This window comes from Kogia breviceps, chromosome 8 (assembly GCF_026419965.1).
Source record: "Kogia breviceps isolate mKogBre1 chromosome 8, mKogBre1 haplotype 1, whole genome shotgun sequence".
In the NCBI taxonomy this organism is placed as follows: domain Eukaryota; kingdom Metazoa; phylum Chordata; class Mammalia; order Artiodactyla; family Physeteridae; genus Kogia; species Kogia breviceps.
The window spans coordinates 39,666,150-39,689,899 of record NC_081317.1 but is presented as its reverse complement, the minus strand read 5'-3'; the positions used below and the strand labels follow the sequence as shown (position 1 = coordinate 39,689,899).

The 23,750-nt window shown below is 37.7% G+C and overlaps 1 protein-coding gene across 34 annotated transcripts in view; it reads left to right on the top strand.

Annotated features, from left to right (window-relative positions):
- NTRK2 (neurotrophic receptor tyrosine kinase 2) overlaps positions 1-23,750 on the top strand; it is a 371,518-nt gene that overhangs the window by 78,041 nt on the left and 269,727 nt on the right. For all 34 annotated transcript variants that reach the window (XM_067041231.1, XM_067041225.1, XM_067041227.1 and 31 more), the window contains one exon: positions 8,637-8,736. In XM_067041231.1, coding sequence (XP_066897332.1) covers positions 8,637-8,736 — 100 coding nt within the window. The remainder of the gene's footprint in view (positions 1-8,636; positions 8,737-23,750) is intronic.

The following is a 23,750-nucleotide window of genomic DNA, read 5'->3' as shown; positions in this document are numbered from 1 at the left end:
TCTCAGCATCCTTGACAACATTTGTTATTTCTTGCTTTTCAATAATAGCCATACTAACAGGTGTGAGTTGATATCTCATTGTGGTTCTGATTTGCATTTCCCTAATAATTAGTGATGTTGAACATCTTTTCATGTGCTTATTGTCCATCTGCATGTCTTTGGAAAAAATGTCTATTCAGATCTCCTGCACATTTTTAATCTGGTTGTTTGTTTTTCTATTGTTGAGTTGTATGAGTTCTTTATATATTTTGGATCTTAACCCCTTATCAGATATGTGATTTGCAAATATCTTCTTCCACTCAGGAGGTTGAATTTTTATTTTGATAATGGTTTCCTTCACTGTACAGAAGCTTTTTAGTTTGATGTAATACCGTTTGTTTATTTTTGCTTTTGTTTCCCTTGCCTTTGGATTCAGAGCCACAAAAACATTGTTAAAACTAATGTCAATGAGGTTACTGCCTATGTTTTCCTCTAAGAATTTTATGGTTTCAGGTCTTACATTCAAATCTTTAATCCATTTTGAGTTAATTTTTGTGTGTGGCATGAGATAGTGGTCTAGTTTCATTCTTTTGCATGTGGCTGTCCAGTTTTCCCTGCACCGTTTATTGAAGAGACTATCCTTTTTCCATTGTATGTTCTTTGCTCCTTTGTTGTAAGTTAATTGTCCATATATGTATGGGTTTATTTCTGGGTTCTCAGTGCTGTTCTCTTGATCTGTGTGTCTGTTTTTGTGCCAGTACTATATTGTTTTGATTACTATAGTTTTGTAGTACAGTTTGAAATCAGGGAGTGAGATACCTCCAGCTTTGTTCTTCTTTCTCATGATAGTTTTGGCTATTCGGGTTCTTTAGTGGTACTATTCAAATTTTAGGATTATTTGTCCTAGGTCTATCAGATATGCCACTGGAATTTTGATAGGGATTATACTGAATCTGTAGATTACTTTGGATACTATGGACATTTTAACAATATTAATTCTTCCAGTTCATGAATATGGAATATCTTTCCACTTATTTGTGTCTTTTTCAATTTCTTTCATCAGGGTTTTATAGTTTTCAGTGTGTTGGTCTTTCATTTTTGGTTAAATTTATTCCTAGGTATTTTATTCTTTTGGTGCAATTGTAAATGGGATTGTTTTCTTAATTTCTCATTCTGATAGATCATTATTAGTGTATAGAAATGCCGTACATTTTATCATGTCATCTGAAAATCATGACAGTTTTAATTCCTCCTTTCTGATTTGGATGCCTTTTATTTCTTTTTCTTGCCTAATTTCTATGACTAGTACTTCCAACCCTATGTTGAATGAAAGTGGCAAGAGTGGGCATCCTTGTCTTGTTCCTGATCTTAGAGGAAAAGCTTTCTCCTTTACACCACTGAGTATGATGTTAGCTGTGGGTTTGTCATATATGGCCTTTATTATGTTAAAGTATGTTCCCTCTGTACCCACTTTGTTGAATTGTTATCATAAGTGGATGTGGAATTTTGTCAGGTGCTTTTTTCTTCATTTATTAAGAGGACCATGTGCTTATTTACCCTTCATTTTGTTAATGTTATGTATCACATTGATTGATGTGCAGATATTGAACCATCCTTGAATCCCTGGAATAAATTATATTTCATTGTGGTGTATGATCCTTTTAATGCATTATTGGATATGTTTTGCTAATATTCGTTGAGGATTTTTGCATCTGTGTTCATCAAGAATATTGGCCGGTAATTCTCTCTTTTTTTGTGGTGTCCTTGTCTGGTTTTGGTATCCGGAAACTGCTAGCTTTGTAGAATGTGTTTGGAAGACTTCCTTCCTCTTCAATTTTCTGGAAGAATTTGAGAAGGATAGGTCTTAAATTTCTTGGAATGTTTTGTAGAATTTGCTGTTGAAGCCCTTTTGTCCTGAGCTTTTGTTTGTTGAGAGAATTTTGATTGCTGCTTCAATTCCCTTACTAGTAATTTGTCTATTCATATTTTCTTTTTCTTCATAATTCAATCTTGGAAAATTGTGTTTCTATCCATTTGTTCTAGGTTGTCCAATTTTTTGGCAAATCGTTGTTTATAATAATCTCTTATGATCCTTTGTGTTTCTATGGTGTCATTGTTATTTCTCCTCTTTCATTTCTGATTTTATATATGAGTCCTCTCTCTTTTTTATTAGTCTAGCTAAACTTCTATTGATTTTGTTTATTTTTTTTAAAGAACCAGCTCTTAGTTTATTGATCTTTTCTACTTTTGTCTTTATTTCTGCTCTGATTTTTATTATTTCCTTCCTTGTACTAACAATGGGCTTCATTTGTTATTCTTTTTCTATTTCCTTTAGGTGTAAAGTTAGACTGCTTATTTGGGATTTTTCTAGTGTCTTGAAGTTGGCCTGTATTGCTATGAACTTCCCTCTTGTAACCACTTTTGCTGCATTCCAAAGATTTTGATATGTTTTATTTCTGTTTTTATGCGTTGCTATGTATTTTTTAAAATTTCTCCTTTTATTTCTTCAAAGACCCATTGGTTGTTTAGTAGCATGTTGCTTAATCTTCACGTTTTTGTAGTTTTTCCCATTTTTTTCTTGTGATTGATTTCCAGTTTCATACAAATTGTCAGTAGAGAAGATGCTTGATATGATTTTAATCCTCTTGTATTTATTAAGACTTGTTTAGTGACCTAACATGTGATCTATCTTGGAGAATCTTCCATGTGCACTTGAGAAGAATGTATATCTACTTCTTTTGGGTGGAATGTTCTTTGTATGTCCAGTAAGGTCATCTGGTATGTGTCAAAGTCTGATGTTTCCTTATTAATTTTCTGTTTGGATAATCTATCCATTGGTGTAAGTGGGGTGTTAAAGTCCCCTACTATTATTGCATTACTCTCAATTTCTTCCTTTAAGTACATTAATATTTGCTCTATGTATCTTGGTGCTCCTGTGTTGGGTGCATATACATTTATAAATGTTATATCTTCTTGCTGGATTGACCCCCTTATCATTATGTAATGCCCTTTGTCTTTTATTACTGTGTTTGTTTTAAAGTTTGTTTTGTCTATTTTTCCAGCTTTCTTTTTATTTCCATTTGCCTGGAATATCTTTTTCAATCTCTTCATTTTCAGTCTTTGTGTATTCTTTCTTCTGAAGTGAGCATCTTGTAGGCAACATATAGATAGACCATGCTTTTTTATCCGTTCAGTTGCTCTTTTAATTGGTGAATTTAGTCCATTTACATTTAAAGTAATTATTGACTAGTATGTATTGCTGTCATTTTGGTAGTTGTTTTATGGCTGTCTTTGTAGTTCCTTTCTGTTCCTTTCTTATTCTCTTTCTCTCTTACCTTTTGTTTTGGTGGTTTTCTTTAGTGTTATGTTTAGATTCCCTTATCATTTTTTTCCTGGATTTGCTATAAGTTTTTCCCTTGTGGTTACTATAAGGTTCACATATAACATCTTATGTAAGTAGTAGCCTATTTTAAGTTGGTAGCAACTTAAATTTGAACACATTCCAAAGCTTTATCTTTTTTATTCCCCATTCCATGTTTTTGTTTTTTTTTTTTTTTGCGGTACTTGGGCCTTTCACTGTTGTAGCCTCTCCCATTGCGGAGCACAGGCTCTGGACATGCAAGCTCAGCGGCCATGGCTCACGGGCCCAGCCGCTCCACGGCATGTGGGATCTTCCTGGACCGGGGCACGAACCCGTGTCCCCTGCATCGGCAGGCGGACTCTCAACCACTGCACCACCAGGGAAGCCCATTCCCATGTTTTATACTTGTGATGGCACAAGTGGAGGCTTTGTTCATCTAGCTTTCATGTCCCTTTCTGAGGGAATTATTTCATATTTAGTTGAAAGATTTGCTGTGTCCATGGTAGGAGATGAGTTTAGGATCTTCTTACACCACCTTGAGCCTTCTCCCTTGAGTGACCACTCTTTTATTATCATTCTCAGAGTCTTCCCAATGCATTGTAATAAAACTTTTGTTATAGAAACCAACTCCTCATGGTGGTTAACAGGACCCTACATATCTTGACCTTGTCTGTCTCTCTGACTTCATCTCTATACTCTCTTCACTGTTTACCAACTATCTTTTAAAAATACTCTCTTGCATGCTCCAGGCTTACTCTTGTCTCACAGCCTTCACACTTGCTGTTCCCTCTAGAAGGTATGCACTTCCCAATGGTCATCACATAGCTTTAGCTAGAGTGGCCAGCAGCAGCCATTACCATTTCATTTTCTTCTGAGCAGTTATTATTGTGTGTAATTACCTTGATTATTTATTTGTTTACATGTTTAATGTATTTTTCCCTTCCCTGATTCTTTAGTAAGATTCTTAGTATAGGCAAACTGGTCAGTGTTTTTCATGGCTGTATCCTGAGTCCTTAGAAGAGTGCCTGGCACCTAGGAGGTGATTAGACTTATGATGAACACTATAGAATGGGTTGCAGAAGAGAGGGATTAGAAGTGGGGTGATGATGATTTAGGTGTCTGGTGCAATGATAAAGAGATGTGATGGATATTTAAACCAGGGCCATGCAGTAGGACTAGGAGGCTCATAAATAGATACAACTTAACTGCAACTCAAAATATGCCCTTCCAGTATTTGGAGACACACACCACACACACACACACACACACACACACACACACACACACACACACACACACATTTCCACATTTGACTATGTGCATTGCATTGAAATAACAAGGAAAACTGCTGTGTTAAATCAACTGCAGAATGTTTTCTAATTCCTCCCTTATGCATTCATTTCAGTTTTTACTCTCATACCAAACCACTTAATGTTTCTTGGTTTGAGAACGTTGTTTGCATATGTAAGGAATCCAAGGAACATGTGTTAAGCTCACAGATGTGTGTGTATTCCAATTACTAAAAATTATATACCAACTACAGTTTTCTCTTTTGAATCCAAATGATAAATTTAAGCCCCCAATTGGCATATCTCGATGTTTGAACTATCTATAGTAGCGTTATTGGAAGGCAAGATCAGTGAAAATAATCTTCATTGAAAGTCTGTATGTTTTGACTCCACCTGTGGCCCTTAGAAATCTGCATGAGAGATGCAAGGCAATGTTTTGTATAATTTAAAGAAAATTTTAAAATTATGTGTGGATCAAATATATGATACATAACAGTCCCTGATCACAGGGAAGATCATTAGATTAGAAAAAGAGTTTTAGAGTCAGGGAGCTGATACAAAATTCTAAGGTGTTTTCAGAGCATTTGCAAGACAGCCTTAAGCATTCACCTTTCTGGTATAACAGATGCTCCTCATGAACCCTGCTGGATTTTCAGAGGAGAGCATCTCTTTGTTCTTTGATGAGAGGTAGCCTCAGATAAAAACCAACTAACCAACCAACCAACCAAACAAACAAACTCACTCCTGCTTTTCTCCCATGTGAAGACCACCCCCACCCCAACACACATGCACAGAGTACATGAAATTCTGTATTTATCAAATAATTTGTTTTTGAGGAAATGATTCTTCTCATTGTCACAGGAGTCTTTGTGCAGCTAATGATCTGCTAACAAATATCTAAACCTATTGAAGCAGTTCTAAATGTAAAGAATCCTTTAATGTTTATTAAAGGATTCTTTACATTTAGAACTGCTTCAATAGGTTTAGATATTTGTTAGCAGATCATTAGCTGCTTTTCTGGAGAAGAACACCTTTCCATTTTCTAAGATGACTTAAATATTCTTTAATGAAGTAGATAATGCAGGGCAGGTATTATTATCCCCACATACAAATGAGGAAACAGAGGCTGGGAGAAATGAAGTACCTGTGAGGTCTCACAGCTGGTAAAGGCAAGATATCCTGGGTTCATTAGGACATAGGTCTCTTGAATGCCAGTTGAGTAAAGTGGGTAAGACTGTGGTTCTGCAGAGTGATCCTGGGACTCAGGACAAGTCCTCCAAATGTCTCTGTGTCTCAGGTTCCTTATCTATAAAGTTGTGTTTGAACTTGTTTATTAGTGAATTCTTCTTTCATCTGTAGAATTTTGGAATTTAATAATAGGGTAGAAAAACTTATAGCTAAAATGTTATGATCTCTTTCCCAGGCAAATGTTAGTTAGAAATAAAGATTGAGAAACAAACATCCGAAATCATTAGGTAAGTTTGAGGGAAATGATCTTGGTTAGAACGAGTTGATTTATAACTAGCCTTTTAGGAATCACTACCATTCTATTTATATATAGGCCACAGAGACAGAGTTAAGTTTGTACTCAGACATCTGCAGAAGTGTTCTGTGGGACAGCCACTCACAGCTGAAGCATCAGAGGAGAGAATGATTACACCTTTGCTCCATCCTAGCCAACTGTTTGGCATGTGCTCTTTTCTGTGCTTTGTAGCTTATTTAATGCTGTCCCCATCTGACCCCATCTGAAGGTGCTGTGGAGGGATTAGCCATATGTTTTTATTATCCTGCCTTCACTCTCAGCCACATGCTTTGGAGAGGCAATGTAGTGGGTAAATCACACATAAATCACAGATTTTATACTTGGGCAGACTTTGATTCCAATCCCAAGTTTGAGAGGTATGATCTTGGGCTGCTTATTTATTTATTAATTTTATAAACCTCAGTTTTATCATCATCATCATAGCCAACATAATTAATTACTTATTGTAGTAAGCACTGTGTCAAGCCCATTATCTGCATTGACTAATTGAGGATTTATAACAACCTGCAAGGTAGTGTTATTATATTTTCTATTTTATACATGAGGATTATGAGATGGTGAGAGGTTCAGTAATTTGGAAACCATGTAGTTAGTAAGTGGTAAATCTAAATTTCAAGCACAGGAACAATCCATATTCTTAATCTCCACTTGACACTGCCTCTCACTATGAGCTGGGTATATCAGTCAGGATAAGCTATGCTGCAGTAACAAAAACCCCCACATTTCAGTGGCTTAAAACAACAAACGTTTATTTCTTGCTTCATTACACGTATTGGCTGGGAGCTCTATCAACATCCTCATTCCAAGATGAGGCTGACAAAGCAGGCGCCTTTTGAAAATTTAGCATTTATTATGGCACAGAGAAAGAGCACTACCCTTGGCACTATTAACACTATTATTATTGATGAATAATTTTTTTGTGGGGGGCTCTCCTGGGCACTGCAGGATCTTTAGCAGCATCCCTGGCCTCAACCCACTAGATGCTAATAGCACCTTTCTCCCAGTTGTGACAACTCCAAATTGCCAAATGTCCCATGGGTGCAACATTGTCCTTGGTTGAGAACCACTGCTTTAGTCTAAGGTCTTGCAGTAAGCAGTGAAATCCTCCTCCTGGCAGTGATACAAGTCTCAACTCATTGGCCAGAACTAGTCACATGAACCCATCTCACCACAAGGAAGCCAGGAAGTGAATCCTACAAAGAGAAACATAGGGGAAAACAGAAATGTTTGGGAAACAACACTAATGATTACCACAGATGGGGACAATAATAATATGTCGCATGGACTGTTATGTGGATTAAATGAAACTTAGACATTTAAGTCAGTATGGACATCTGGCACAGTTTAGGCAAACTATATCCAAATCCAGCTATCCATCTGTTGTGGTAAATAAAGTTTTATTGGAACACAGACACGCCCATTTGTTTGCATATTATCTGTGGCTGTTTTCACACTACAGCAGGGGCTACTTGCAACACAGACTGTAGGCCCCTAGAGCCTAAAATATTTACTATATGACCCTTTACAGGAAAAGTTTGCCAACTCCTGGTTTATAGAAACAAATTTATTTTGGAAGTGGGACTTTGGGGTAAACAGCAAAAATGGAACATGATACATAGTCCTGTGTCGATCTTTGTTTCTAAATTGTTAGTGTGTACTTAGCATTATGCACTTGTGCCTCTGTGATCCCCAACTTGGGGCTGTGACAGGATTCACAAAGATCTGCATCTACTCTCTCTACTTGTATGATTCACAACTTGCAGCTACACCTTTAAGTTAAAAAAACAACTTTGTATTGATCTTTCTCATACATACAGAAAAGTTCACATGTCATAAGTCTACAACCTCATGAGCTTTCACAGGCTGTGCTCACCCACAAGTGCCTTCCTGCTCCCTTCCAGACCTACTCACTGCTCTAGGGCACCCTGACTTCTAAGAGCAACAATAGTCAACTTAAAGATTTTTTTTTTATCATGGACAGTTTTCAAACATGTACGGTGGTAGAGAAAATCATGAGATGAACCCCATTGTATCTTTCAGCAGCTTCAAAAATTATTAGTATTTTGTCATTCATGTTTCATATACTCTCTCACTTCTCTCTCCAGATAGACAGGTAGGTAGGTACATAGGTAGATAGATGGATGGGGAGAGATAAAATATCTATTATCTATATATTATTTAATAATATAGGATGTATTAGTATATGTTAATCTGTATAATATCAATTGGATCCCTATTTTTATAAACTTTAACTTTTCTTTTCTCATTTGTAGAGATAGGGATAATAATAGGACCTGCATAAATCTTCCTAGGGTTGTTAAAGATTAATTGATATCCATAAAGCTCTTAGAAAAGCAGGTAGTAAGTATTCAATAAATATTAACCATCTCCATCAAAATCAGCATCACCTGGATATAAAAACCTAATTATCAAGATCATAACTGCCCTCCCTTCCTTTCTCTAGGTCTATGCTGTGGTGGTAATTGCATCTGTAGTAGGATTTTGTCTGCTGGTAATGCTGTTTCTGCTGAAGTTGGCAAGACACTCCAAGTTTGGCATGAAAGGTAAGAAGGGTTGTGTTTATTTTACTTCTTATGTGGAATCATTTTTGGCTTGTGACTAATGCTAATTACCACTAAAGAAGGAAGCAGCTAGATTTACGATGACTAGGGGTGAAGGCTGAAAAAATAGCAACAAGGCTATGATACTACAAATCAAGACAGAGCAAAATCATGTTGATTATTCAGCACTACTCACTTTCCAATGAGGACAGTTATCCCAGAAGACACAGAACTGGTTTCTTGAGTTTCAAGTGCCTAATAATGATATAAAAAAAAAAGTACCCGAGTTTTACTTTTGTTTCAGAAAGGCAGGCCAGGCTGGGTGGTAATAGGTTAGTTATGGACACATGTATTTTGTGTAGAAAGGTCCTTTCTGTTGTACATTTGACTTCTAGAATTTCCATGGTGTGCTTTTTGTGTTGCTGCTGCTTTTTCAGATTCTTATCTGTTGAAATTTAAAGTGTTGGGAAGCAAAATAAGAACAGCCATTGGAAGTACATTGATGCTTTGTGAATGAGTGGCTTTTTATTTTAATGGAAAAGTTCCTAGTGCTCGATTAAAAATTAGGGTCTCTGTTGCCCCTCAGTAGACCATTGGTTTCTTTTAGAGGATTGAAAATTCATTTGGGGGGACAGGGGAAATGTATTTAAATGTTCTTGTGATATAAGTAGCCAAGAGTTTCAATGATTAAAAAGCATATGCTCTGAAATTTAAGAATATGTATTGACTCATATGTTATTGTTGAATTCTGCGTGGTCTCTTATAAATAGCCACTTGCTTGGGAAATCTGTGAGGAAGGTTTAGTGGTGTCTTTCTTAATTGTGTTGGGGAGACAGTCAGGTGGGCTTTCTTGATCTATACGGTTCATTACAATTACTATTAATATCACTTGCTTACTTGGAAGTGATGTTTAAGTAGCAGTAATTTGTCCAACGTACGCTGGGCTCTGGGATGCATCAGATCCATTTCTGATACTTTTTCCTCTGCCTTTGTTGGTGCCCATGACCAAGATTCCCAAACCTGAAATGAATGAGGAAGAGCAGTGGTAAATTAATCCTTAAAAAAACACCTAAACCTTCTCCTGACTCCCCCTTTGGCCTGTTGATCCTTGACATTTCTTTTGAAGGAGGAACGTCCTCTCATTCTCCAATTATGAGTAAGGCTTGGGAGAGGGACTGTACTACAGTGATTTTAATTAATCCTATGGTGGTGGTTTGCAAACTTGACTTTGCCTCAGAAACTCCTGGAGAGCTTGTGAAAACAGATTTCTGGGCTACCCTGAGAGTTTCTGATTTAATAGGTCTGTGGTGGGCCTGGAAATGGGCATTTCTGATGGTTTCCAAGGGATGCTGCTTCTTCCCAAGCATTCTCAGAGAATCACCTTTCTGTGGGATAAACATGGGTTCCCAGATCTCTTTCCAAGCTTGACAAGATGCGGGAGAGGCATTGCAAACCAAACCCACCCATGGCTTCGAAGACCTTTCTGGATACCCGTGTTCAGCTGGTGCCCAGGTCTGGCCTACGCTGCTCCTTTTTATGTGTTAGCCACCTCCCATGGGATTTTGTTCTCCTCATCCTGATCAGATACTTTCTTTCCTTAGAGGCACTTGGGGTGGATGTCCCCAAGCAGAGTGTTTACTGGACAGAGCCAGATTCTAGCTCTGTCACTTTCCTGTCTTGAGGGTTGACTGGGAAACTTTCATCTTGTGGGCTTTTCAGAGAAAGGGTATGTTCAGGTCCTACTGGGAGCTCAGAAAGGCTTTGGGAACCCTAGGAGCAATATTTGGGAGTCACTCCCCACCCCCACTTCGTGTTAAGAAAACAACAGAAGAATGATCTGTAAATGTGAACTCACTCTCTATAGTGCAGTGATGGAGAAGAATAAAAGGAAGATATTTTGTTTCAGAGAAGATTACATTTCATATAGTGACTCTGTCACTAAGGCTGACAAAGTATTTTATTTAGATAATTTGGGGTGACCACTGCTGAAGCACCTACATTTTCTGGGTATAACCTAAGGGTATCGTTAATGATTGGTAAGAAAGATTTTACTTAACCTTGTCACAGATCCAGTAAATGACTTTCTTCAGGCAGTAACTACTAGAGCATATGTTTTACTCCCTTCTTTTTAGACATAAATAAAATTGTTTTTAAAATTTTGTCTCAGAGACTCAGGTTCTTGTATAGAATAGCTTTCTTCTCTATTTTTAGCTACATGTCTAACTGTGCCATGGTTTGGACAAAATGGGTCTGAGCTGAGGTTCTTGTTTTACTGGTCAAATGCTGAGCTGTAATTTGGGGTATCTAGAAGAGAAGACGAAGCTCATGCAATGAAACTGCCTAGAAAGTGGTGTTTAACAACTAATGTAAGTTATGTAAGTTAAAAGGACCTCTTGTATAGCATAGGGGACTATATTCAGTATCTTGTAATAACCTATAATGGAAAAGAATCTGAAAAAGATATATACATATATATATATTCTTGTGTGTGTCTATATATATACACACACACATATACACATATATAGATGTAAAACTGAATCACTTTGCTGTACACTTGAAACATCAACTATACTTCAGTCAGCAAATTAATGTAACTTAATGTACTTTAACTGCTATTAGAGCTGTTGAAAAAACATACATCTTTAAAAGGGAAGAATGTGTAAAAACACTATTATACTTCCTGAAATAACCAGAAAACATGTCACTTGTGATTTCTGAGTAACAATGGTATGAAATGTGCATAGCCTTGGCCAGAACCAGTGCCTTGTTTCTGTGTAAGAGGCCAATGGCTGACGTGCAAATGAGCTATTCCAAATGTAATTCTTGCCCTGCTAAGCACCTTTGGGGAGATTCTACTGCCGTGCATATTCCCTTGTCCTGGGGACAGATTGAGACTGAAGGACAGCAGCCAGCCCACTCATAGGTGTTTCCAGCTTTTTGCATCCCCAGCATTGCACACTTCAGCCTCCACTGTTTCAATCCATGGTAGCAGCGTTGGGATTATAAATTACAGTTTAATATTATTGATTCAACTGATTCCCAGGGTAACACAAACCAGAAATCTCTTAAAGTCACACTGCAGCTGCATGCAGCGCAACTCAAAGATTTATGGATCAACCCTAGAACCCAAACATCATTGATAGCATTGCTTTCCATGGGAAGGTGATCCCTAAATTCCAAATCAGGGAGTTAAACCTAGATCTTAGAATACAGCAGTGATCTGTGCTGTGTTCTTTGGAGATGGGTCTATGTGACTGTAAGCTTCATAGGATTTTTTTTTTCATCTATTCTGTCAGTTCACTATAACCAAATCCTGATGGTGCAATCTAGAACATAGAGGCCAGACTGTGAGCTCCAGAGTTCATATTGGTCTTATTCATCATCACTTACCCAGTTCCAAGGCCAAAGTTGGCAGTTGATAAATATTAATTGATGGAATGAATGATCACAGAGAGTTTTCAACTCCATCCACGTTAGTTTGTTAATTGGAAAACAGTTAATATTTGGAGGGCAGCTTGTATATGAATAGTTAAAGAGAGATATTGGAGCTTTTCTAAACTTCTAAACTTAAAAGAAATTATTCCAGATAAGTAATGGTCATAGACAGGAAGTCATTTTGTCCAGGTTTTGTCTTAGGATATGTGGGTCTTCACACACTATTTTAAACTGTTATTGTTGTTGAAGTCTGGAGGATTCATTTTGACTTTCCATTTTGCACATGAGCCTCTTGAATTTCTGCCTCTCTCCCTCCAAATGTGTGGCCTCGTAATATGTGTCTTTGTCCAGCTTTGAGGCTGGCAGAAGTGCCAGATGGTGGCTTTCATCTTGGTGTTAACCTAGACATTATGTTTCATTATTGTTTGATATGTTTTAAGCCTCTTGTTGCGAGTGTCCAATAGACTACCGGCCCTGTTTCAATAAAGATGTCAAGAGGTAGAATTTATCCTATTCCATTTCTCCATGCTCATTTCTGTGCCTTAACACCATCCTTTTGGCTTTTGGTTGAATATCTAGTTATCATAATTGCAGAGTCCTGAATAAAGCTCCTCTGTTAGTGCTTGGCCATCTGTGTAAGGATTATTCATATGCGTGTTCAGTATGGGTGCATGAACTATATGACACATTTATCTAAATCTATGCCTGTATCGATACCCTGTAGGTAAATGTATAATTTTATCCCTTTTCTTTGAAGAATGCCTGTGATTTATTTTAATTTTCACTGAAGTAGGGCTCAAGGACCTTTTCAGAGCAGCTCTATTGCCAAAGGAACAGGCAACCAGGCCTTTGAATGCTCTCATTTTTGTTGTAACCGAGTCTTATGTTTAGTTCTCACATTGCTTCCTGGCTCCCTTTCTTCGTTGAAAATGTAGAAGTGCACATAAAGAGGAAATGGAAGCATCTAGGGGCACAAGGGCTGCCAAGTCTTCTGGGAGTGCTCCACATTGGGAGGGCTGCCTGATGGCATTGATAGTGAACAGGGTTGGAAAAAAAAATAAGGGAATCAAAAGGGTGGAGGGGGATTGGCAGTCATCACACTGGTGAAGAATAGCTGTGACCATCAGCGTTCTGTTACTTGCATTTCCTGATGGAAGTCCACATATGATATTTATTCTCTAAGTACCGATGCATCCTTTGTCCTTCTGGAGTAAATATAAAAGTGACCTGAAGAGGTCCCGCAGGAGGAACTGGAATAGGAAGCCTTTTCTCTTATTCAGGTTTGATGGCCTGCAGATTTCCTCTGCAGCCTCCTGTCCTTGACATAAACCGCTCATATGTCTTCATTCCTGCTAATTGAGCAGTAAGCATTTCCAACTCATAATTGACCAAAAAGCTACACTGCCTGAGAACACAGAGCCAGGTTTTAACTCCAGACCCAATGTCCCCAGTTTAAGTTTCTCCTCTTATATAAATGATCTTCTAAATGTCTTTCAACAGCAACCAAAAATTTGGTTCTTTAAAAATAGTCATAAACATAGTGGGACCAAAGCTAAAGAGGTTGAAGGTTAAAGCCTTTTATATGAGCTGAAAACAATTCTGGAAAATTTAGGAGGTTGACTTTAGCAGATATTTGGATCAACTTTTAAAAGAGGGAAAAATGTGACTGAAAGCCAGAAACACAGTTATAGAAACTTCTGTAAGGACAGACTGTTTTCCATATGATCCTCCCCCCCCCACCATTTTTTTTAAAAGACAAATAACATTTAAGTATTATAACAGTAACACATGAATGCGTTCTCATTTTTCAAAATTTCAAGCACTTTAGAAATACATAGAGCTAAAAGGGGAAAGTTCCTCTTCATCTTCCTTTCCCACTACCATTTCCACTCCTAGGGATAACCTTCTTTAACCATCCCCAGTGCATATATTATGTCAATAATAAGATATATAGCTTCATTCATTATGTAGATAATCAAATATATTCATTTTTGTTTGCATAAAGATATTATAAAACTAATGTTGTTCTGCATCTTTTTAAAGGTAACTGTTTGCCTTGTAGATCTTTCTGAATCAATTCTTTTCTGAATTCTATTCCATAGTATTTCTGAGTACTCTGGTGTCAGGTTACCTCGGTCTGAATCCTGGCTCCGCCCATTACAACTATGTGACTTTGAGCAAATTTCTCATGCTCTCTTGCCCCAGTATTTCCGTCTGTAATGGGGCAATAACTGTACCCACCTCAGAAGCTTGTTATAAGATAAACGGAGTTCATGTATGTGAAGCACTTTGGAAAGTTACTGGCATTTAGTAATTACTATACAAATATTTACTGTAATTTTATTATTAACGAATTGGGAAATGTAAAAAAATTTATACTTTTACCAAGTTTTTAGAAAAGTATTATAAATAATACCTTACTTATAAAGACAGACATTTGGAAATGGATTGCTGAGAGAAAAGGTTTGTATATTTTAAATGTTGAATTTAAATGTTGATAGATTACCTTGCAGGAATGCTTTATCAATTTACACTCCCACCAACAGTAGATGAGGGCATCGTTTTGTTTATGCTTTCACCCATATCAGATATTATCAAACTTTTTTATTTTTGCCAATTCACTTACAGTGTTATTCTGATTACTAATACGGTTAAGCATTTTTATCATGTGAAGAATAGAAAGAAATGTTTATTTTTATTTGTTGACTTACCTTATAAATTATATGTACTAATCTTTTATTGGTTATATACAATGCTCATATTTTCTTCTAATCTTTTGACTTTTTAAAATAGTGTCTTTTGGCATACAGGAAGATTTACTTTTTTTATAGAAGGAAATCTGTCCATCTTTTCTGTCTAAGTTTTGCATTTTGCTGTGGAAATCTTCCCCTCCCTGAGGTTGTAAACATACATTTTAATATTTTTTTCACTAGTTTTACTTTGTATGTGTTTTTTTTAACGTGCTTTTTAATCTCTTTGATTCTTTTTTATTTTTAACTTGATGTGAAATACTCTGTCTCTTTCAGAGATATATGTAATAAAGATATTTGCATGACATTTTCAGAGAGACCAACAGTACTATTTTAACTTTCTGGAATCAGAAAGTCATTAATAAAAAGAAATTTTGAAGAGTTTAGTGATTTAACTTTTTTTTTAAAGTAAGTAATAGGCTTTGTTGGTTCTCTTATTTTATTCTCACAAAAGAGTATCAGAGAATATAAGGGGTTTTTTTTGTTTTTTTTTAAACTGCCCTCCCCGGCTTCAGTATATTTTAGCATTCTCTTAATAGAGAACAAAATTTATCAATAACAATCAAATCCTTGGAAATTTCCTAAAAGACATTCAGTTGAAAGAATTATTGAGTAATTTGACAAAGTCGAAATTAATCAAAAGAAAAGTTAACACAAGTGTGCTTTTCTTGTCCTTTGGAGATATTATATAAACCTTTACCCTTACATTCGTGAGGTGAAGGTCTACTTTCTGAAGTCTCTTCTTGTAGGGTCACCATTTGGGTTATGCCTATATGAGGGCAGAACATGCATATTCTTTGCAGCATATTGAAAATGGGCCCAGAACTTTCAGGAACTGGCTCGATCAGGCAAAACAGGAAGCAGAAGCAGCAGCGTTTTCCCCATTAGCCTTCGGAGTACGCTGAACTCGAACTTTTAAAATTCCCTCTCTTACATGGGTATCCCATAAGCCCAGTGTGATTCATGGGAGAACCCAGGTTTGCCTGTAATGTAGAAAGTGCAGCTGTATTGTTTAGGGACTTCCCACGCTACTAGTTTCACAAAAAGGTAAAGGGTCCCTTAAGAAATTAGATTTTGTACTTAAAAGTCAGAACTTGCTACCCCCTCTTTGGTCCTCCATAAATCCTGTGGTGAACTCACTTTGACCTCCTTACACAGATCATCATGTACTTTAAAAAAGACTTCCCAAACTGTAAAGTCTGCTACTTTTCTTCTTCTTTTCACCCTTCATTTCTCTTTTTTTACCTTTCATTTTTTTCCCTGCCATTTTGTCTTTCCACATCTCTGTGCATCCTAATTTTACATGCTTCCCTCCCTGTTTTGGTTTTCTTCCTCCTCATTCCTAGCATCTGATTTTGGTGGACCAGCTTTTCAGAATTTGTGAAGAAGACATAATAACTTGGCTTAAATTGTAACATATGCTCTGACTTTATCCTACTTTATTTTGGGCAAGAATACTGAATGACTTGGGGAATAAATTTAGCTCTAAATCAGTGGAACTGTCACGTGGTAATTCAGAAGACAGCCTGTTGGAATACTGCACATCCTTCATGTTTGTAAGTTGTTAACTCTTAAGTCTTCAAACCTAGGAGTGTATAGAAATGTAATATTGGAGACTTATGAATCAGACAAGTTTGGGTTCAAATCTCATGTCTCCCACCTGCTAACTATAATTTTAGGCAAAATTTTAAACTCTGTAAATCGTAGGTTCCTCTCTGGTAGATGGAATAATACCCATCTCTTAAGTGATTATAAGAATTAAATCAGTGCTTAGTTTCATGCCTGGATTGTTGAACTAATTCTCTGAGGCAGTTATTGTTCAGATTTATGTTTTAGTAATATATCACTAAGGAAAAGAGTATGGGGAGAGTCCTGTCTGAATTTATACTGATTCAGAATTGCAGAAAAATGTGCCAAATGCATACAGTGTATATTTAAGGTTTATTAGTTGAACTTATAGAAAAAAAATTGTAATTTTAATGTGTTATATTTTATGGGTATGTATTATGAATATAAGGTTGCTGAATCATATGCTTATTTTAAGCCTTTGAGTCCTTAAAGATACTGTGTGCAAATAATTGCAAATTCTTAACCTTATTGTCCTTTGAACAATTCATCTGTTGGAATTGTTTTGGGGTTTATGAAAACTCTGTTTTATCTGTTGATTGATTTGGTACGTCGACTTTTGTAGGGAAGGGGCAGAAAGAGCAGGCAGGGGTGGGATGGGGAAGAGAGCCCCTCTTCCCTCAATAACATCAGCTTAAGCCTAGAAACATGAGCTCGTGGAGCCTTCTGTTCTGATGTGCTTCCTTTTTGCAAGGGGGGATTGCAAATGCTAAGATAATTTAACAAAAATAGGCTTCAATTTTTGATATACAATAAGTCCCCTGCATATGAATGAGTTCTGTTCCAAGAGCACGTTATTAAGTCCAGCAAAGTTAACCTAGGTACCCAACAAACACAATTAGCTATATAGTACTGTACTGTAATAGGTTTATAATACTTTTCACACAAATAATACATACCAAACAAACAAACAAAAAATAAATAAAACTTTTTTTTTTTTTTGCTGTACGTGGGCCTCTTACTGTTGTGGCCTCTCCCGTTGCGGAGCACAGGCTCCGGACGCGCAGGCTCAGCGGCCATGGCTCACGGGCCCAGCCACTCCGCGGCATGTGGGATCTTCCCGGACTGGGGCACGAACCCGTGTCCCCTGCATCGGCAGGTGGACTCCCAACCACTGCGCCACCAGGGAAGCCCAAGAAAACATTTTTAATTGTACAGTAACCGAAACGTACAGTACAACAGCTGGCATACGGGGCTGGCATCGAGTGAACAGGCAAGAAGAGTTACTGATTGGAGGAGAGAGAGGAGGTAGGAGATGGTAGAGCTGAAGGATCGTCAGCTTTAGGAGACGGAGGGCAAACTGCAGTTTCACTCACACATGATGTTGATGGAATGCATGTTCACATCTTTGAAAGTTCTCAAATTGAATGTTTGTGTGTAGGGGACTTACTGTATTTACAGCTTCCTTGAATGGGTCATCCACCTTACATGGAAACAATGTTAGCTCTTTGTATAAAAAATAAAAAGTTAAAGACTTCCAAAAAGAAAAAGATGAAAAGAGGGTTCTGGAGAAAATAAATTCTTCCTTATGCAATTGATTGTCACTTGTGTTATTATAATCACAGACCAAGATGCTGCATTTCCAGAGAAGCCAAGGCTTTTGGCAGGCAAGTGGTGGCGGAAGATCTTTGTTTTTATCAAGACAACAACACAAATAGAATTACATTGGCTTGTTCTGTGATCACCTAGCAGCTTTAGTGGTCTGAGGACAGACAGAATGAGAGAGAGAGAATGAGAGAGAGAGTGTGTGGTCCATTCTGACTCACCAAGTCTTCAGTAAGAGATTAATATCCTGAGTTGAAGGCAGAGATGTCATCTCAGCCCTAACTGTGTCAGTGGAAGGAAGGAAGGGGACTCAAGTTCAGGGTGGGAGAGGAGTGGGAGGGGAGAATGTTGGGAATGAGGTGGTATTCCTATTTACAATCATGGTTGTCACCTTTAGTAGTTCCGGCAAGACTTGAGTAGTGTCAACCGAGATTTTCTCGCACTTACTTCCTGGATCATCTGTAAAAGAAAATTGTGTAAAGACCAGAATTAGCAGTATGGGACCAAAAGGCATCTGAGGGTCTCCTCCAGCTTTAATATCTACCATCCTGTTACATAGCCATTCAAAACAATGACACACTCACTAAAAGAGTCTCTCATGCATTTCTGATGATGTCCTTTATTATTATGGTGTGTAATGATACAGTCTTTTTTTTTTCACTGTGAAACCACAATCTATTATTAACATATGAAATATTGTGTCTATATGGTCAATGCTTAATAATCCTGGATATGTTTTCAAATTTATGGTCATCTTAAGAAAATATTGCCTCTCAGTTATAAACAGAAGATATTTCTTATTTAGTTACATTCCCAATAATTCTGTTTACTATTAATTTGCATGTAGCATATACCCTGGCAGGGGTACCTTTGACATCCCAGCTCCAGAAAAGAGAGGCAGCCTTGCCTAGCTCTCTTTTCCTGGAATGGTGTGGGTTTTTCAAGAAGCAGATCAACAGGTGATCTGCTTCCCAACTCTTTTGAGTCAGACTTCACAGCATGGCGTTTTTATTTTATTTGAATAAATTTTTATTTATTCATATTTAAAAGCCACACACATTCCATAGGCCATAAATAATTTCTGTGTTATATTCCCTGTAGCTATAAGTGTGGACAACTGCAAGGTCATTTCAGATGTATATTTATATGCATAATGTATCCCTCACACTATATCTTGGTTCTCCTGTGATGCTGTGACAGTGGGTGCAGGAATATTAAAATGTCTAGGATAGGATGGAGAATGGGGCAGGCACTTATCTCAGACACAGACTGTAAGATATGTGACTTTATTTTTCTATATATGAATTAAATGTCTATTTTTTGCCCTTTTTGCACGATGTAGTGGAAATCTAACCTCCTACCATTCTGTGTAATCTTAAAAATTATGGGCAATCACAGGACGTTTCATGTTTGTCCCATCAGGTCTGGTTCTCTCACTCTCATCTTCATTTCCTCAGGTAGAGTGTGGGCTTAGGGATGCTGAAGTGCCACTGCACGGGAGGGGACATTCTGTGGCCACTGGTGGTCATTTCTCCATGTTGGTGGCCTCTGTGTTGTCCCACTTTTCCTTGGCTACCAGTTGGTGTAGTTCTCAGCTGTACATCCTGTGTTCCTAGCCAGGGTCCGCCACTTTCACACACCTCTCTGTAAGGGTGTCAATGAAGTTTGGGGACACAGGAAATGCTGGAAGACTGGCCCGGGCTCTCTCTAGAGAGAGAGACCAGAAATGATCACCCATTTCTGCCATTATAAGCTTGAGATTGTCTTCTTGGCCGCCTTTTCAGGTCCACCCCCACCAGAAGGGGTTCCTCTTTTCTTGAATCTCCAAACTTGACTAGAGGTTCTCTGGTTCCCCAGCCCCCATATTTCACTAGGGGGCAGGTTACACACTTCCTCCTTCCTGTCTCTAACTTATTTATCTCCTGTCTGCCTCTTCCTGCTTCCCATGGGGACAGAGGAATATGACAAGCAGTTTTTCTTGATTTCTTTTTCCAAATAATTTTTTCATACATGTGAATCTTGTGTTTTTTCTCCAACTTTTTATTATGAGATTTTCAACATGGAGGAAAGTTGAAAGACTATTCCATCTGTATACTCAATACCTGCATCCAACCTCTGTTTAACATTTTGCTGTCTGATTATGAGTTGCCCATATCATGTCACTTCACTCCTAAACTCTCTGGCACATTTCTCCTAAAAGCACAATGCCAACACCATTATCACTGTACCCGAGAAAGTTAAAACAACTCTGTAATAACAGATAATACTTAGTCCAGCTTCAAATTTCCCTAGTTGTTCAACTAGCCTTTAATAGCTATTTATATTTCAAACCAAGATCTACTCAAAGTTCACCACACTGCATTTGCTCATTGTCTTCCCTTGGCCTTTTTCAGTCTGGATTGCTACCTCCGTTTTCTCCCCCTCTGGAGATTGACTTTTTGAAGAGACCCGTCAGTTGTTCTGTAGAATGTCCTTCATTCTGGTGGTGTTCGATAGTTTCCTTGTGGGATTCTTGAACTTGTCGTTTATCCCCATATTTCCTGTGAACTGGAACTTACTTCTAAAGGCTTGATTAGATGCCAGTGAAATGTTTTGGGGAAGAAGATTATAACAGAGGTGCTGAGCGCTTCACAGTGTACCACAGTTAGAAACACATGTCACCTTGATACACTGTTACTGTAAGTTTGACCACTTTTTAAAAATGGTGGCCACCAAAAATGTCAATAGTGACCTTTCTTTGTAAGTACAAGTTTCCCTTTGCAGTTGGTAGGTAATTTGTAGAATGATAATTTGACATCTAGCAGATATCTTCGTTCCCCAAAACTTGAACATAATGGGCTTAGTACCCAGTTCTGATCCTTTCCTGAAAAAATTATTTTATTTCTGAGGGTTGCAGAGGGATGTTTTTCTAATTCAATCATTCCTTCTACATACTAGCTTTTGCTTACGAAAAAAGGAAGAAACAAAAAAAGAGCATCCTGGTCTTGACCAAGAATTTCCACTTCTTAATTTTAGTTCTACCTGTATCCTGGATAACCCTCTCTTGAGGCCATGGAGGTTTGGTATCAAGCTGCCTACACTAGGGAGGGTCATGGGGTTACAGAAAAGATTTATGGCCACAGTATTACTGTATCCAAAATATTATTTTATTTTATAAAACATTTACTTTGTGCTTCTCAAAGTCATCAAGCTTTGTGGGAATTCTTCTATTTTTCCTTTTCATGATGATTAAACATTAAGTAGGTATAATAAACCTAATTGCTTTAGGATTCTTTCCTGCAACTTTGTGGTTGTTGGTAGAATCAAAGACAGTGAGAGCTGCCAGTGAGTTTAGGAATCATCCCAAGTCCTTATTACAGAGATGAGGACATTGGGACCCAGAGAGCTTAAGTGACTTGCCTAAGGTTACACAGCTGGTTTGTGGCAGATATAGGGCTGGGAGCCAGGCCTCATGACTCCAGTTTTACTGTTTTATTCTGTGAGACTAAGAAACATTATAAGAATAAACAAATTTTATTTCCATGTCAAATTCACTGCTTTTTATGTACTGCCATTGGATGTCACTAGTATGTGTTGCCACTGGTATGTGTTGCTGTTGGATGATACTGTATTTCTCAAAGCTGGGGATGTATATCCTCAGTGGTAACAAGATGGTTTGAAGGGATATTTGGGGCTAACACCTTTAATATTGGTAGTTCTATATTTAGTATTTATTAGAAAAAATATACCTGGCACATCATACCCTTGGTTTCATGATATTATTGTTTAGGCTAAAGCTTAAGCTTAAAAAAGATGAAATAAAGAAAAATATTAAATAAATAATTCTGATTTCAATTTTAAAGTGATTATTTGAGTAGCACTGTTCTAAGGCACTGGAAATTTAATACTGAACAGAACAAAGTTTCTGCCTCATGGAGCTTAAACTCTAGTTGAGGGGAGAGACAGAAAAACAGAGAAAGATATCTAGAGGTAATCTATAGGTAATCTCAAAGGCTATGAATAAAGTGAACAAGGTAAGAGGAGGATAGTGAGAGTTTTGTTATTTTTAAATAGTTAAAAATGGCCTTTGGTAGTTTGATAGGGATTGCATTGAATCTGTAGATTGCTTTGGGTAGTATAGTCATTTCCACAATGTTGATTCTTACAATCCAAGAACATGATATATCTCTCCATCTGTTTGTATCATCTTTAATTTCTTTCATCAGTGTCTTATAGTTTTCTGCATACAGGTCTTTTGTCTCCTTAGGTAGGTTTATTCCTCGGTATTTTATTCTTTTTGTTGCACTGGTAAATGGGAGTGTTTCCTTAATTTCTCTTTCAGATTTTTCATCATTAATGCATAGGAATGCCAGAGATTTCTGTGCATTAATTTTGTATCCTGCTACTTTACCAAATTCATTGAGTAGCTCTAGTAGTTTTCTGGTAGCATCTTTAGGATTCTCTGTGTATAGTATCATGTCATCTGCAAACAGTGACAGTTTTACTTCTTCTTTTCCAATTTGGATTCCTTTTATTTCTTTTTTTTCTCTGATTGCTGTGGCTAAAACTTCCAAAACTATATTGAATAATAGTGGTGAGAGTGGGCAACCTTGTCTTGTTCCTGATCTTAGTGGAAATGGTTTCAGTTTTTCACCATTGAGAATAATGTTGGCTGTGTAAAATAGATAGCTAGTGGGAAGCAGCCGCATAGCACAGGGAGATCAGCTCAGTGCTTTGTGACCACCTAGAGGAGTGGGATAGGGAGGGTGGGAGGGAGATGCAAGAGAGACGAGATATGGGGATATATGTATACGTATAGCTGATTCACTTTGTTATATAGCAGAAACTAACACACCTGTATAAAGCAATTATACTCCAATAATGATATTAAAAAAAAAAAAAGGCCTGTCTGATCAGATGACATTTGAGCCAAGAGTCCAAGGCAGCGAGGGAGTGAGCACGCTGATACCTGAGGGAACAGCATTCTAGGCAGAGGGAACAGCACAAGCAAGGGGTGGAGTCTGGGGGGAGCTCTGTGTTGAAAGAACCACACAGGCCAGTGTGGCTGGAGCAGAGTGGGGTTGGGGTGGGGGGAGCAGTAATTGGGACCAGAGAGGAGACAGAAATGCACAGGGACTTGCAGGCCTTCAGAAGGCTTTTCCCTGAGAGAGGACTAATGTACAGAAGGTACTTGGATGAGGCATAAGTTGTGAAAGTGTTTGTGAAGAATTTAAACGTGGATGACACTGAGGTATTAATGTACTGAGTTAGAGTCTAATAACAAAAGATGACTGGAGGAAAGGGTATTTCTTGGAGGTGGGAGTGAGAAGTTCACGATACAAGGGTGTGGAGAAAATTCCTTGTCAGGCTCAAGATCAGGACCATGATTCCCACCTCTTCCCAATCCCCAACATTCATACATGTATACTCACACATAACACACATTCAACACACACTCTGAAATGATGGTTTGTAGAGTTTTTTGTCATCAGCATTACCCAGTGTTATATACACATAGGATACTGTGATTGTTCGTTTTCACAAGACCATGGCCACTTGAGAGCAGAAAGGTGTAGGACCCAGGCTTTGAGTTATCTTATAATTTTTCTTATCTTTACTCTGATTCCTTTTATGCAGCCCAGTTCACTCCAAGGGCTAGGTCATTATACTCTAGTTAAT